This window comes from Hyla sarda, chromosome 4, assembly GCF_029499605.1.
Source record: "Hyla sarda isolate aHylSar1 chromosome 4, aHylSar1.hap1, whole genome shotgun sequence".
Lineage (NCBI taxonomy): Eukaryota > Metazoa > Chordata > Amphibia > Anura > Hylidae > Hyla > Hyla sarda.
This window is the reverse complement of record NC_079192.1, coordinates 47,710,287-47,725,062: the sequence shown is the minus strand read 5'-3', so window position 1 is coordinate 47,725,062 and position 14,776 is coordinate 47,710,287. Positions and strand designations below refer to the sequence as shown.

Sequence of the window (14,776 nt, the reverse complement as noted above, 5' to 3'; positions counted from 1 at the left end):
AAGGGATTATAAACGTACTAATTTGGTTAAAAAGTTTGTGATTTTTTTAAGCGCAACAATAATATAAAAGTATATAATAATGGGTATCATTTTAATTGTATTGACCCTCAGAATAAAGAACACATGTCACTTTTACCATAAATTGTACGGCGTGAAAACAAAACCTTCCAAAATTAGCAAAATTGCGTTTTTCGTTTTAATTTCCCCACAAAAATAGTGTTTTTTGGTTGCGCCATACATTTTATGATATAATGAGTGATGTCATTACAAAGGACAACTGGTCACGCAAAAAACAAGCCCTCATACTAGTCTGTGGATGAAAATATAAAAGAGTTATGATTTTTAGAAGGCGAGGAGGAAAAAATGAAAACGTAAAAATTAAATTGTCTGAGTCCTTAAGGCCAAAATGGGCTGAGTCCTTAAGGGGTTAAAGGGTAAGTGAATTATTATTTTTTTTTTTTTTTGTTCTCTTTCAGAATGATCCACGTGTCAAAGAAGAACTTGTCAGTCACCTTGAATCCGAGCTAGAACATTCCCGGCTTAGAGAAGCTGAGACATTAGGAGCCTTAAAGGAAATGCAGGAAAAAGTAGTGGAGCTAGAAAAGGTGAGTGTCAGTCATTGTGTGGGAGTAGGAAAGGAGCGGCAATAAACACATTAGGGGGGAGATTTAGGAAAACCTGTCTAGAGGAAAAGTTGCTGAGTTGCCCATAGCAACCAATCAGATTACTGCTTTCATTTCTGAAAAGGCCTCAGAAAAATGAAAGAAGCGATCTGATTGGTTGCTATGGGCAACTCAGCAACTTCTCCTCTGGACTGGTTTTGATAAATCTCCCCCATGGTGACAAATGAGAAGGTAGTCCAGGATTATATAAAGCTCTGGGGGGTTTTTATACATGAAAAAGGCTGAGGAACATTCATTTTCATAGAATGGTGCAGCTTGGTACAGGTAAAGAGTAGTACAGAACATGTAATACCTCCCTGTACTGTAGGGGGCGCTACCAGACACCAGTCAGTGCACGCACTTCAGTAATACAGGTAAAGAGTAGTACAGAACATGTAATACCTCCCTGTACTGTAGGGGGCGCTACCAGACACCAGTTAGTGCATGCACTTCAGTAGTACAGGTAAAGAGTAGTACAGAACATGTAATACCTCCCTGTACTGTAGGGGGCGCTACCAGACACCAGTCAGTGAATGCACTTCAGTAGTACAGGTAAAGAGTAGTACAGAACATGTAATACCTCCCTGTACTGTAGGGGCGCTACCAGACACCAGTCAGTGCATGCACCTCAGTAATACAGTTAAAGAATAGTACAGAACATGTAATACCTCCCTGTACTGTAGGGAGCGCTACCAGACACCAGTCAGTGCATGCACTTTAGGGACACAGGGGTTTTACCAGTGAATGCCCATTCTGATTGGTCGGTTCTTCCACGTTTTGCAGATTCCATAGCATTGTATGTTGAGTCTGGTTTCAAGTTACAATGGTCCAGAAAAGACCATTATATGTTGGAACTATTGTATGTTGAGGCCATTGTAAGTTGAGGGATCACTGTATTTCATTATCTTGCCAGTTACAGTTGTTATAATGGTGCCAGGGCTTGCTATGGGCGAAGTTACCTGTGTACAGCACCATAGTTCCTATGATTCCCGCCCCCTCTAGACATTGCTTCTAGTTACAGCCGCCTACAAGCCTTTCTATTACACAGTGCAGATCTGCTGCTGAGACCCTTTGCTTCGCTGTTCTGCTCCTCAATGACTATGAGTCTGCTGCCCAGTATGTGAAACATGATTCTTCCAAAAATCTGAGGGAGGAGGAGCAGGGAGCAGTGGAGATAAGAGGCATGTAATGTGGGACATCCGGGTAGAAGAAGAGCAGATAACCACATGTTTGGGGTAGGATACATTGCACAAGAAGGAGATAAACACCAAAAGCATGGTAAAGTGGCTGTATCTTATCTACACAGGTATCTAAGCTTTTTAAAGATAGAGAAATTCCTTTAAAGAGAGCCTGTCATCACTTTCACGCTGCCTGAACCACAAGTCATTGGGGGCAGTGCCTAGTTGTTTCCCCCCCCCCCTACCCCACCAGTCCTGACTGATAGACCTCTCTCTGTACGGGTATAGGGAGAGATTTTTTTATCAAGGCTGGTGTCCCTAGGGACCTCCCCAGTGACTTGTGGTTCAGGCAGCATGAATGTTTTAAAGAGGTTATCCAGGAAAAAAATTATTTTTATATATTTCAACTGGCTCCAGAAAGTTAAACAATTTTGTTAGTTACTTCTAATAATTTTTTTTTAATCCTTTCAGTACTTATGAGCTACTGAAGTTGAGTTGTTCTTTTCTGTACTCTCTGATGACACATGTCTCGGGAACTGTCCAGAGTAGAAGCAAATCCTCATAGCAAACCTATTCTGCTCTGTGCAGTTCCCGAGACAGACAGAGATGTCAGCAGAGAGCACTGTTGTCAGACAGAAAAGAACAACTTAACTTCAGCAGCTGATAATTATGAGAAGGATTAAGATTTTTTCTTAGAAGTAATTTACAAATCTGTTTAACTATCTGGAGCCAGTTGATATATAAAAATAATATTTTTTCCTGGAATACCCCTTTAACTATACAGACTTGTAGAAAAGTGGTAAAACTATTACCACAAAATGTTAATACACATATTAAAGAATAAAATATACTCCTTACTAGATACGTTATTTGTTATTATTCACAACAAATTAAAGGGGAACTCTGGTGAAAAAAACTGATTTGTTTTAAATCAACTGTTGCCAGAAAGTTAAAACAGATTTGTAAATGACTTCTGTCTAAAGATCTTAATCCTTCCAGTACTTATCATCTGCTGTATGCTCCACCGGAAGTTCTTTTCTTTTTAAAATTCTTTCCAGTCTGACCACAGTGCTCTCTGCTGACACCTCTGTCCATGTCAGGAACTGTCCGGAGCAGGAGAGGTTTGCTATGGGAATTTGCTCCTGCTCTGGACAGTTCCTGATATGGACAGAGGTGTCAGCAGAGAGCACTGTGATCAGACTGGAAAGAAACTTAAAAAGAAAAGAACTTCCTATGGAGCATGCAGCAGCTGAGGTCATTTGGTCATGACATCAGAGGAAATGCATTTCTTTTTTGCATTTCTCTGTAGTATACAGCCCCTAAAAAGTACTGGAAGGGTTAAGATTTTTATATAGAAGTAATTTACAAATGTGTTTAACTTTCTGGCACCAATTGATTAAAAAAAAAAATAATTTCACCGGAGTACCCCTTTAAAGGCTTTTTGCTTGACCTGAAAAGAGTTGTTTACTCCAGCCCTAGCATGTAACATAACAAGAACTTTCCCATTTGCCTATTAACATAAGAGTGCAGACAGGAAGGGGTTAATGGACGGGTTTCTTACTCTTCTTAGAGAAACAGTTCTCTCCCCGATGAGAGCAATGTTGCCCTGCTCCAGGAAGAGCTGCAGTGTCTGAGGAAGAGGGAAGCGCATGCTCTGCAGGTCATGCGTGAAGGACAGAAGCAAGTGACCGAGCTGAGTGACCGCTGGCAGGTAAGAGTCACATCCTAATAGGACATTCCCCCCCCCCCCCCGCATGTCATCCATACATTCTCCTCGGCATGTTTGGTAACTATTCATCCTATCTTTCATTATGTAGTCCTTGTCTTCCCGGGGTGGAGGTATTTGGAAAGACTCTCCTCGTAAGAGCGCAACTGGGGACCTGCAGGACGAGGTCATGTCTTGTCGGTTACGAGAAGTTATGGCTCAAAGCGAAACACGTGAACTTCGACAGAGGGTTCTTGTACTGGAAAGTCAGGTGTACTTTCCATCTGTGATTGTCTTTTTTGTCTTGGTTTATTCTATAGTTATTGACTTCATGTAGGATCAGTCAGACTCGAGTCAACATAGAATAGGCACATGAATTAGTAGAAGTGAGTGCAAATGCACCACAAAGAACCCCGCACCCCGGACGACTTCACATTCCAACTCTAGACGGACCAGACGAGGCTGCAGGAACGACTTGAGGCACTCAGAGGCGATCGCCGACGGTCTTGCACAACCGCGCAGTTGCGCAAAACCACAGGCAGTCGCCCCTAAGCGCCCCAGGTCGTTCCCGCAGCCTCGTCCACTCCATCCATCGTTGGAATGTGACGAGGCTGCCGGAAAGACATGGAGCGCTTAGGGGTGACTATCGGCAGTTTTGCACAACTGCGCTCCTTCCGGCCTCGGTGAGGCCGGAAGGAGCGCAGTTGTGCAAAAATGCCGGCAGTTACCCCTAAGTGCCCCAAGTCATTCCTGCAGCCTATTCCAGTCCGTCCAGCATTGGAATGTGACGAGGCTGCAGGAACGACTTGGGTCGCTTAGGGGTGACTGCCGGCAGTTTTGCACAACTGCGCTAAGGAGGAGAAAGGCCGGAAGGAGCGCAGTTGTGCTAAACTGCCGACAGTCACCCCTAAGCGCCCCAGGTCGTTCCTGCAGCCTCGTCCAGTCCATCCATCGTTGGAATGTGACAAGGCTGCCGGAACGACATGGAGTGCTTAGGGGTGACTATCGGCAGTTTTGCACAACTGAGCTCCTTCCTCGGTGAGGCCTGAAGGAGCGCAGTTGTGCAAAGCTGCCGGCAGTCATCCCTAAGCCCCCCAAATCGTTCCTGCAGCCTCGTCCGGTCCGTCCAGCGTTGGAATGTGACGAGGCCTCGTCCAGTCCATCCATCGTTGGAATGTGACGAGGCTGCAGGAACGACTTGGGACGCTTAGAGGCGACTGCCGGAGGTTTTGCGCTACTGCACTTCTTTCAGCTGCGCAAAACCGCCGGCAGCTGCTTCTGAGTTCCCCAAGTCGTTCCTACATCCTTGTGCGGTCCGTCCAGCGTTGGAATGTGAAGTCGTCAATGTAGCGTTGAGTGCGGGGTTCTTTGTGGAGCATTTGCACTCACTTCTACTAATTCATGTTGTTACTTACATTATTCCGCAGCACCTCCGGACCATGACCCTAAGTACCCCCCGCCCTACAGCCTGGTTACCGACCCATTTATATTAGGCATTAGGGTATATAGCAGTGCCGTCTGAGCCCTTTCTATGCATATAGACTAGGCTCACCTTCCAATGGTCAGCCTGGATGTCCTTTCTTTGTCACACTGGCTGTTTATATACAGTTGTGCTCAAAAGTTTGCATACCCTGGCAGAAATTGTGAAACTTTAACATTGGTTTAGAAAATACGCAAATCTGATTTTATTAGAGGATAGTGATCATATAGTAACAGAAATCCCCCCAAATGTCCCTGATCAAAAGTTTACATACACAAGGGGGCTTTTTAAATTGCAATTAGGGGAGATGTGGGATTCGTGTAAGACAACCAAAGACTTTGCATAACCTGGGGGCATTTTGCCAAGACGAATGGGCAGCTATACCACCTGCATGAATTCAGGGCCTCATTGACAACTATTACAAAAGACTGCACACTGTCAGTAATGCTGAAGGGGGCAGTATAACAACTATGGGGGTGCAGACTAGGTACAGGGGTCATTTCATTTTTTTTTTTACTTTGTTGCCATGTTTTGTTTTACAATTGCGCCATTCTGTTATAACCTACAGCTGAATACGCATTCCATTAGAAATAACAGAAACGTGTTTTGCCTGTTCACTCATGGTTTCTTTGACAATGGTTCATATATTACCAAATCCAATCTTCGGGGGTATGCAGAACTTTTGATCACAACTGTAATCATATATGTGCATATAATAGATAAAGCCCATTTATCATGAGGCCAAGGGGCACTCAAACAAAGGCGTTTATAAAATCAGGGATGTGGAAATCCTATCGCACGACGCCCGGGACATGCAGTTCTGGGCGCTGGGCAGATGAATTTTTCAGGCCTTCAGACCTGCTTCGGGCAAGCAGGATGGGACCTGAAAGCCCCTGACAAGCACTACATCGGTCAGGGTGTATGGAGTGGGCTCCTGACTCGAGCCTGCTCCATACCCAGCGGCTCCCAGCTGATTTCAGTAGCTGGGTCCGTCGCTAATAGCCGGCATGGGGCAATCACTGCGGGTGGCTATTACCCCTTTAGATCGCCGCTGTCAAAGCTGACAGCGGTGTCTAAAGGGACATGTATATGCTCCCTGATGGGAGCACTCTAGCAGTAGTGGAGGGCTTACCTCTGCCTCCCTGGTGTCTGTGGCTCTGTCATTGATAGAGCCTAGCTGGACTAGGCTTTATCAATGGAGTGCAGAGCGCACAGATCAATGGAGTTCAATAGAACTATATTGATCTGTATGAGGAATCTAATGATTCCTCCTAAAAGTCCCCTAATGGACTAATAATGTGTAAAAAATAAATAAATTTAATTAGAAAAGTTTTAAAGGGGTTATCCAGGAAAAAACTTTTTTTTTATATATCAACTGGCTCCAGAAAGTTAAAAAGATTTGTAAATTACTTCTATTAAAAGATCTTAATCCTTTCAGTACTTCAGTACTAGTTGAGTTGTTCTTTTCTGTCTAAGTGCTCTCTGATGACACCTGTCTCGGGAACTGTCTAGAGTAGAAGCAAATCCCCATAGAAAACCTCTTCTACTCTGTGCAGTTCCCGAGACAAACAGAGATGTCAGCAGAGAGCACTGTTGCCAGACAGAAAACAACAACTCAACTTCAGCAGCTGATAATTATTGAAGGGATTAAGATTTTTTAATAGAAGTAATTTACAAATTTGTTTAACTTTCTGGAGCCAGTTGATATTGAAAAAAAAAAAAGTTTTTTTTCCTGGAATACCCCTTTAACGACGCAGGACGTATATTTACGTCCTGCGTCGGCTCGCGTGATATGAAGCGGGATCGCGCTGCGATCCCGCATCATATCGCGTCAGTCCCGGCGCTCATCAGCCGGGACCCCGCGGCTAATACCACACATCGCCGATCGCGGCGATGTGCGGTATTAACCCTTTAGAAGTGGCGGTCAAAGCTGACCGCCGCTTCTAAAGTGAAAGTGAAAGTGACCCGGCTGCTCAGTCGGGCTGTTCGGGACCACCGCGGTGAAATCGCGGCGTCCCGAACAGCTGACCGGACACCGGGAGGGCCCTTACCTGCCTCCTCGGTGTCCGATCGGCGAATGACTGCTCCGTGCCTGAGATCCAGGCAGGAGCAGTCAAGCGCCGATAACACTGATCACAGGCGTGTTAATACACTCCAGTGATCAGCATAGGAGATCAGTGTGTGCAGTGTTATAGGTCCCTATGGGACCTATAACACTGCAAAAAAAAAATGTAAAAAAAAAGTGTTAATAAAGGTCATTTAACCCCTTCCCTAATAAACGTTTGAATCACCCCCCTTTTCCCATAAAAAAAATAAAACAGTGTAAAAAAAATAAACATATGTGGTATCGCCACGTGCATAAATGTCCGAACTATAAAAATATACCATTAATTAAACCGCATGGTCAATGGCGTACGCGCAAAAAAATTCCAAAGTCCAAAAAAGCGTATTTTGGTCACTTTTTATACCATTAAAAAATGAATAAAAAGTGATCAAAAAGTCCGATCAAAACAAAAAACATATACCGATAAAAACTTGATATCACGGCGCAAAAAATGAGTCCTCATACCGCCCTGTACGTGGAAAAATAAAAAAGTTATAGGGGTCAGAAGATGACATTTTTAAACGTATAAATTTTCCTGCATGTAGTTATGATTTTTTCCAGAAGTGCGACAAAATCAAACCTATATAAGTAGGGAATCATTTTAACCGTATGGACCTACAGAATAATGATAAGGTGTAATTTTTACCGAAATATGCACTGCGTAGAAACGGAAGCCCCCAAAATTTACAAAATGGTGTTTTTTTTCTCCATTTTGTCGCACAATGATTTTTTTTTTCCGTTTCGCCGTGCATTTTTGGGTAAAATGACTAATGTCACTGCAAAGTAGAATTGTCGATGCAAAAAATAAGCCATAATATGGATTTTTAGGTGGAAAATTGAAAGGGTTATGATTTTTAAAAGGTAAGGAGGAAAAAACGAAAGTGCAAAAACGGAAAAACCCTGAGTCCTTAAGGGGTTAAAGACACACATTAAAGGGGTACTCCGGTGAAAACCTTTTTTCTTTTAAATCAACTGGTGGCAGAAAGTTAAACATATTTGTAAATTACTTCTATTAAAAAATCTTAATCCTTCCAGTACTTATTAGCTGCTGAATGCTACATAGGAAATTTCTTTCTTTTTGGAACACTGATGACATCACAAGCACAGTGCTCTCTGCTGACATCTCTGTCCATTTTAGCAACCATGCAGAGCAGATGTATGCTAAGTGCAGCATGGTGGCTCAGTGGTTAGCACTGCTGCCTTGCAGTGCTGGGGACTTGGGTTCAAATCCCACTAAAGACAACAATAAATAAAGCGTTATTATTATTATAATAATGTCAGCAGAGAGAACTGTGGTCGTGATGTCATCAGAGAGCATTCCAAAAAGAAAAGAATTTCCTCTGTAGTATTCAGCAGCTAATAAGTACAGGAAGGATTAAGATTTTTTAATTGAAGTAATTTACAAATATGTTTAACTTTCTGCCACCAGTTGATTTAAAAGAAAAAAGGTTTAAATCACCCCCTTTTCCTATATAAAAAAAAAAAACATGTAAACATAATTACAAAAAAAACATATTTGGTATTGTAAAGGACGTAAATGTAAAAAAAAACAAAAAAAAAAAAAAACAAGAATTTCATAAAAAAATCATATCCCAGAAAAAATAAAAAGCGATAAAAAAAATCAGATCAATAACAAAATGGTACCATTACAAACAACAGATTACAGCACAAAAAATTAGCCATTATACAGCCTGGAATATGGAGAAAAAAAAAGTTACAGGGGTTAGAAAATGGCAATTAAAAAATAAATTCCAAAAAGTTTATTTAAAATTTTTATTTTTAAACTAGTTAAACTACACAAATGTGGTATCACTGTAATCAGGCTGACCTGAAGTATCAAAATAACATGGTACATGGTGTAAAAAAAGACCCCCCCCCCCCCCCCACACATTTTTTAAATTATCTTTAATTTAACCCATTAAGGACTCAGGGTTTTTCCGTTTTTCCATTTTCCTTTTTTCCTCATCACCTTCTAAAAACCATAGTGCTTTCAATTTTGCACCTAATGGCTTATTTTTGCACCACCAATTCTACTTTGCAGTGACATCAGTAATTTTACCAAAAAATCCACAGCGAAACAGAAAAAAAATTCATTGTGCGACAAAATTTAAGAAAAAATGCCATTTTGTAATAGATTGTGCTCCCGTTTTATTCCCTTGGTCAAGTAGTATTTTTTTTAAATTTCCACACCCCTGAAGATATAACAAGCCTACACAATATACTTACCAGAGTTCAGGGCTGGAAAAGACACTTGGGAGCAGCTACCGCCGCTCCCAGCCATTCTGCATGGGATGTTGTCAGCCATGTTGATAGGTTGAGAGTAGGTGACAGCTAGCATCTCACTGTTCTTCCATGTGTCCTTTCCAGTTAGGCGCGGCTCCTTGGGACTGAATAGTGGGAGCTCCAAACACCCACATGTTTAACCCAACCATATAGTGTAGCTGCCGGCCTGTAGTAAAGGAGGCCAATATGGCCCATCCATTTTATGCCCCAAATCCTCAGGTTCTGACTTTACATGTCACCACTTGTGTTTAGGTTGATGTGTATTTTATATAAAAGCAATATAGTAGTCAGTGTCATCTCTATAGACAAATCCAGTACATTGACGCTTTGTTCCCTCCAGGAAGTGATGCACGAGAAACAGCTGTCCCGTCTGGAGAAAGAGTGCAAGGAGCTGAGAGACAGGCTGCAGAACGAGACCGCACAGTACAAGGCCCTGCAGTCACAGATGAGCGAGGATAAGCGGAGACACGCCGTATCTGAATGTAAGGTGAGTGACAAGAGTCATGTGCAGGAACATATTTTCAGAACTAACTTTTCTGAATGTTGGCCATTGGAGTTCCCCTTTAAAGGGCACGTTTTTGCCCCCCAGGGATGGTGAGGTTATAAAGTCCCCCCCCGGCCTGGGCCAACTATTCAGAATTGTATGACAACCAGTATGTCAGGCCTCAGCTGGAAGCGGTTTTGGCACTGTGCCCTCAAGGCTACAATAATTATTAAAGAAAACATAAAACCATTGTGTTTTTTGACTCATAATTTTAACTAGGCTACACCCATATTTTGTCTGCCCTAACATCCCGTTCCATGATTTCAGAATAAAGAAGAGGTCATGGCGGTGCGGCTCAGAGAAGCAGATAGTATGGCAGCTGTTGCTGAAATGCGTCAGCGGATAGCAGAACTGGAAATACAGGTCAGATATGTGTGTGGGTGCACTGCGATTCTGCACCTGTACACAAAAAACATTGGTATGTCGGCTTATCTCAAGTTTTGGTAGGTCAGGGTCTAAGTGTTCAGACACCAACTGATCACAAGAGCAAGCCGCGAGAAGTGTGTTCTCTCCCGACTCTGTGTCACATGACCTGGACATAAGTCTATGGGGCCACAGTCCACGTCTGAGACACAGAGTGGGGAGCGAAGCACATGGCTGCACGGCCATTCACTTCTCTCTCGGCTCATTCTCATCATCCATTGGGATCTAAACACTCAGACTACAACTGATAAAAACTTTGCTATGTCCCTAGGACGTCAGAACTTTGTCTATGTCTCATTCTTGGGATTGAACTGGTTTTATTTCTTCCATTTACTTCTCTAGAAAGAAGAGGGGATGATAAAGGGGAAACTGAATGATTCTGATTCTTCCCAGTACATTCGGGAACTGAAGGACCAGATCAAAGAATTGAGTCAGGAGGTAAGTTTTTGGCTGGAAATCCAATGCACTCAGGTAACATGGAGAAGCTTTGGATTACTTGCCTTGTACTCAATTCTTGTACACTGGTCACAGCCAAAGCTTTAATTTTCTACTGGCTTTGTGCAGCTTTGGATGTGATTGGAGGAAAAAGCATGTAACTTAAAGGGGTAGTCCGCCCCTAGACATCTTATTCCCTATCCAAAGGATAGGGGATAAGATGTCTGATTGCGGAGGTCCATCCGCTGGGGACCCCCGCGATCTCCCTGCTGCACCCGGCGTTCGTTTAGAGAGCTGGGTACAGTGCCGGAGGCTCATGACATCACAGTCACGCCCCCTCAATGTAAGTCTATGGGAGGGGGCGTGACGGATGTCACGCCCCCTCCCATAGACTTGCATTGAGGGGGCGTGGCTGTGACGTCATGAGCCTGCGCCCCCACATTGCCAGTCATCCGGCACGGAGCGAAGTTTGCTCCATGTACCGGATGTCTGGGGTGCCGCAGCGTCAGGACCCCCGCAATCAGACATCTTATCCCCTTTCCTTTGCATAGGGGATAAGATGTCTACGGGCGGAGTAGCCCTTTAAAGTGTCCGTGTCGTGACAAAACTTTTGATGGGTCACAGAGACATGTCAAAAACATTGATAGGTCAGGGCCTGGGTGATCGGACCCCCAACGATCATCTGAACGAGGTAGGATAAGCTTGTTGCTGAGCAATTCTTATCCCAGATTCGTTGGTGAGCTGAAAAGAGAAGCGCTAAGTCCTGCACTTACTTCTCCTGGCTTCTCTGAACACCAAGACCCTGACCGATCAAAGCTGTGACCCTTTAAGATCAGTACATGATAAGTTACCATTTCTCTGGATCCCCCCAGCTTTGTAGAAATTCATATTTTTTATTCATCTGAATTTTTTTCTCTCCAAAGATCCTGATTCTTCGAGGTCACAAACCTTACTCCGACTCCATCTCCTTTGATGGACTGGTCCTCTCCTCCCGCTCAGGGCGAGAAGATGAAGACTCCCTCCCTTCTTCAGATGAAGAGCTTCTCTCCCGACCCCTTGGAGCCTTGCAGGATGCCCTGTACCCTCACTCCCCGCACAAGGCTTGCTTCCTGCGGCCTCTCAGAAGTTCCGCCAGCTCTGACAGTGAAGAGGGAGTGGAGACAAATGGGGCCACATCCGATACCCCCCCTGAGCCTGCGGAGGAGGAATAGCACAGGGGGACGAGGGGGCTGAAGCAGAGAAGCATTTGACTATTTCTTGGTACCTTGTCATAGAACGACTGAACAGCTTCAGCTTCCTCTTTCAGAATGAACACTCCTATGGTACGTAATGGGTGCTTGAACTGCACTTATTTACCCCAAAGAGGAACCTTGCTGTTAGCCCAATAGTGGGCGAGTACAAAGCACGTGACGCCGGCTCGTGGCTAAATGATGGGAGCGCCGAACAAGACTCTTGTATAAATTCACATTGGGGTAAAATGAAGCAGTTCTCATAAACTACTCCTGTAGAGACCCTGTAGGTTATAACACTAATCTGATGGCCGACACTACAGCTACAAGCTTTACCCCTATCTAACAGATACACCACTATGGAGTCATGGGGAAATGGGGCAGTTGACGGTCCCATACTAAATCCCATACTTGCACTAAAATAAGGGGCAATAAGAGTCCCGTACTTTTTGGAAAAAGTAGTTTGTAGCCCATTTGCAGTTTTTGTAAATGTCATTTCTTGTGGGTTATAGGGGACTGGATTGGTATTCCTGACACCTTTATACAGTATTTAGCAGATTTCTGTACACCTAGTCACGGTAGAGGTCATAACATGTCATGTCTAAAAAGCATCCCCTAAAAACAGCGGGCAGCCATTATGCGGGCAGTACAGGCATTGAGCTGTACATGGCATGGCGCCTGGTGGCTCGCTAGTTGTGGGGTTCTCCCAAGTAATCCCAAAAACAAGGAGAAGCCCTTCAATAGACCAATGGATGCAAATGGAATTTTGGTTAAGTGCAAAAAAATGGCCGCCTCCACCGTGTGCTTCTTGAAGTGCCTCCGTCAGTATTTCTAGTCCGTTTCAGTGTGGTTGGCTTCATTGTCATGAGACCAAAGCCATAAAATGGCTGCCGGCCCCGGTTCTTCCAGACCACTAGTAATTAAAAAAGCAGAATATACCTCTAGATAAGTTACGGGAACACTTCCATTTGTCTATTGAATTAAGTTCTGTGAAACCTTTTTTGAGATAAACAAAAAAAAGTGGTCCTCTAAGGGGGTGGTCTTCTCAAAGAAAACAAATGTGGAACTATCAGTCTTTCACTAAAAAATTGGTCTGGGTAAGGGGGTGGTTCTCAAAGAGGTGATCTTTTGGGGAGGTTTCATTGCATTAAGTTCCAAACGGGACCTTAAAGGGGTACTCCGCTGCTCAGCGTTCGGAACAAAATGTTCTGAACGTTTAGAGCCGGCGCGGGGGACTCGTGATGTCATGGCCACACCTCCTTGTGATGTCACGCCCTGCCCCCTCAATGCAAGTCTATGGGAGGGGGCGTGGCGGCTGCCACGCCCCCTCCCATAGACTTGCATTGAGGGGGTGGGGTGTGACATCACAAGGGGGCGGGGCCGTGACGTCACGAGTCCCCGGCGCTGGATTTAAGCGTTCAGAACAAAATGTTCCGAATTCTCAGCAGCGAAGTACCCCTTTAAGTGGTACCTCAGAATCTCTTTGGTTTGTATTTGGTGCTATAGTAATGGCAGTCTGGCACTTAGAAACCATGGGAAAGAACATGGTTGGCCCTGATCTTCCAGGGTATCGTCCAGCATGGCCCAATGAAAACTGCCAGGATGTGTGATAAATTAAAGGGAAAGTGCACATGTTACAACCAGGGCCTATAAGACTTAGCACTTGCAGTGCGGCCAACATTACTATGGGAGACCTTTCATCTGATAATACCTATAGCCAGATGTCAAGGTCTGTATTAAAAGGACTCCTCCCTGATCCACGGACTATGTCTGCTATCATAGCCAGATACCATGCACTAGATACAGCCCTAGCACAGTTTTTCAGAGAAAAGATATAAAGAAAATGATTGGTGGGGGTCCCAGTGGACAGACCCACACTAATCCAAGCATTCATTCTCATGATAGGGGATAAGTGTCCTTCATGGGGAATACTCCTTTAAAGGGATACTCCAGTGGAAAGCAATTTATTTTATATCAACTGGTGCCAGAAAGTTAATACAGATTTGTAAATTACCTCTATTAAAAAATCTTAATCCTTCCAATACTTATCAGCTGCCGTATACTACAGAGAAGGTTATTTTCTTTTTGAATTTCTTTTCTGTCTGACCACAGTGCTCTCTGCTGACATCTCTGTCCATGTCTGGAACTGTCCAGAGCAGGAGAGGTTTAAATTAAAAAAGAAAATAACTTTCTCTGTAGTATACTGCAGCTTATAAGTACTGGAAAGATTAAGATTTTTTTAATAGAAGTAATTTACAAATCTGTATAACTTTCCGGCACCAGTTGATTTAAAATAAATTGTTTCCCACCGGAGTACCCCTTTAAGCTGGTCATGCACTTTAGACTTCCTCCTGATCCCACATATGCATGCACATATGTCTCGGCCAAGCATGATTATGTTCTCAATGAGAAGAGAGGAGTAAGTCGCTGCCAGACACCTTGCATCAGCTTATGTTTCTTGAGAACAAAAAGGATCAAGCATGTAGAAATCCAGCAGCCCAATTCTTCTTTGCGCCAATTGCATTCCATTCCATTTGTTGGGATGCCCCCATACACTTTAGATGGTTGGCCAGTCCTGATAAAATTTGTGACTTTTGCAATATTTATGTGTAGGACCCTTGGCCTACATAAATCTTGAAAAAATTTCAGAAATGTTTAAGAAATTTAGGAAATCTTCTAGAAATGTAAGATACATTTACAATACATGGTAAGATTCTAGTAAGATGGTACAAT

General features: G+C 43.6%; 1 protein-coding gene across 3 annotated transcripts in view; it reads left to right on the top strand.

Moving 5' to 3' along the window:
* The window catches only part of EVI5L (ecotropic viral integration site 5 like), a 58,003-nt gene extending 45,195 nt beyond the window's left edge, over positions 1-12,808 (top strand). For 2 of the 3 annotated variants that reach the window (XM_056570773.1, XM_056570772.1), the window contains 7 exons: positions 477-605; positions 3,411-3,551; positions 3,658-3,816; positions 9,753-9,899; positions 10,224-10,319; positions 10,722-10,817; positions 11,738-12,808. In XM_056570773.1, the coding sequence (XP_056426748.1) occupies positions 477-605; positions 3,411-3,551; positions 3,658-3,816; positions 9,753-9,899; positions 10,224-10,319; positions 10,722-10,817; positions 11,738-12,025 (1,056 nt within the window). In that variant the 3' untranslated portion in view covers positions 12,026-12,808. The remainder of the gene's footprint in view (positions 1-476; positions 606-3,410; positions 3,552-3,657; positions 3,817-9,752; positions 9,900-10,223; positions 10,320-10,721; positions 10,818-11,737) is intronic. The other variant, XM_056570775.1, reaches the window with a different exon arrangement.
* Positions 12,809-14,776: the final 1,968 nt, after the last annotated feature.